General features: G+C 37.4%; 1 protein-coding gene across 1 annotated transcript; it reads right to left on the bottom strand.

Annotated features, from left to right (window-relative positions):
• Positions 1–260: 260 nt before the first annotated feature.
• On the bottom strand, positions 261–866 carry LOC149845218 (uncharacterized). The gene has a single exon (XM_089987244.1). It carries the CDS (start codon positions 864–866, stop codon positions 261–263), a length of 606 nt encoding a protein of 201 aa, XP_089843370.1.
• Between the last annotated feature and the right edge of the window lie 1,183 nt (positions 867–2,049).

The raw sequence follows: 2,049 nt of genomic DNA, 5'->3' as shown, positions 1-2,049 counted from the left end.
CATCATTCTTTGGAAGGTGGCCGGCATATTAGTCAACCCAAATAGTATAACCAAGAATTCATATTGACCATCATGTGTGTGAAAAGTGGTCTTCTTTATGTCTTCCTTAGCCATTGGGATTTGGTGATATCCAGCTCTTAAATCAAGCTTGAAAAAGTATTTTGCATCAAACAACTCATCCAATAACTCATCAATTACCGAAATTGGATGTTTGTCCTTAATGTCACCTCATTCAATGCCCTATAATCAATGCAAAATCATCATGTATTAGCCTTCTTACGCACAAGAACAACCGGCAAAGAGTAAACACTTGAACTTGGCCGAATGATGCCACTTGCAAGCATCTCTTGCACTAACTTTTCAATTTCACTCTTTTGTGCAAAAGAATACCGATATGGTCTTACACTAACCAGCCCTTGTCCCAAAATAAGAGGTATGTGAAGGTGGTAACCCTTGGGTTCTCTAAAAACATCTCCATATGATTCAAACAACTCACTCATGTCCGGTGGAACAATGTCTTCTAATTTGGACTCCTCTTTAAGTGCTATAGGTTGAGCCAAACATAAGAATGCCATATGTGCAACCCCAAAAACTTTAATAGCCACTTGGCTATCAATCACCTTACCATATCGTGTAGAGTTAGCTCTAAGGATCATTGGTCGGCCTGCTTTGGCAAATGATATTTCCATGTTGGTGAAGTTCCATGTGACACTTTCCAAAGAGCGAAGCCAACATATCCCTAACACAATGTTGGCGCCGTGCATAGGCAATATAAACAAGTCAAGTTTGAAGTGTGATCCTTGGAGGTTAATCTCCACATCGGTGCATAGTTGGCCACAGTTGAGATGGCTTCCATCTTCCACCATAACATCGAATTTTGGATGCTCATGTGGCCAAAACTTGAACTAAGACACTAAGTCCTCTCTCACAAAGTTGTAGGTAGACCCCATCTATCAAAACATTCACTTTCTTGCCAGATAAAGTGTAACGCCCCAAAATCGTGGACTTGAAACCTTTTATGAAAAAGGTTGAAAGCTTTGAAATTGATTATTTATCAGAGTTTGAAATAGGAGTTCAACAAAAAATCATGTTTGAAATAGCAAGTCCCTGGACCTTGGGCGCATTACAACGCAAACTTCTCTTTACAAACCGATTTGCAACCCAAATATATTTATTGAAATAAATAGAAGAAACAGAGTTTTGGTAACACAATTTTAATAATTCAGAGTTTAATAAAAAAAGAGGCTTTCAAAGAAACTTTACACCATATTTTACCAAAATGTTCTCAAGAGCGAAACGTCAAGAAAATGGTCTCATCTTGAACTCATCACATCATCATGTCATCACAAGTTGTATCAACCTGTTCACCACCTGCCCATGAAATAAGCCAGTTTCACAAAAAACTAGTAGGGATGCAAAAGACAAGAATGAACAAAGACTGCAATAAGCAAGATAATTGCTCAACTAAACAGGAGAAGCAAAATTAGAAGAGCTATCCATACATGCTATCAAGTATTGCAAGCAAAACTCAAACAAAGCAAGTAGTCATGAACAAAATGTTAAACAAGCAAAGTAAGTAATTGTAGCAGTCCGACTAACTCTACAGGTAGAGAGTAACTAACTCCACCAAGCAGTCAAGAATAGTAAACAGAGTAACTGAATAAGGTAAGCATTTCTAACAAAGCCCATAATGCCTGCAATTACCACTGAATTCTTTAGTCCACTGATAAGTAACTACATTGATCATAAAGTGCAAGCTATTGCACTACAAGCAGTTTACAAGCAACACGTGATTAAGAAATCACACAACAACAATTATATATTAACCATAAGGTGTAGGCAGCTTGTAAGACAAACAACTACATTAGTCCTAGTTGTAGCTACTTTGGTTCTAGTTGTAGACAGTTTGTACAATACGAGCTGTGAGCAATCACATCAATCGTAAGATGTTTAAGTCAACAAGTACTACATTACAACAAGCATGAATAGGTCCACCAAGTAGTAAAGTAAGTCACATGCTAATATATTGCAACTAGCGTAATCCTATTA

This window comes from Nuphar pumila, chromosome 2 (genome assembly GCF_984573655.1).
Source record: "Nuphar pumila chromosome 2, dmNupPumi1.hap1.1, whole genome shotgun sequence".
In the NCBI taxonomy this organism is placed as follows: Eukaryota; Viridiplantae; Streptophyta; class Magnoliopsida; order Nymphaeales; family Nymphaeaceae; genus Nuphar; species Nuphar pumila.
This window is presented reverse-complemented; position numbering and strand designations above follow the sequence as displayed.

Bases quoted from the DNA above. Each gene is read 5' to 3' on its own strand.
- LOC149845218 (XM_089987244.1), bottom strand. From the start codon at position 866: ATGGTGGAAGATGGAAGCCATCTCAACTGTGGCCAACTATGCACCGAT.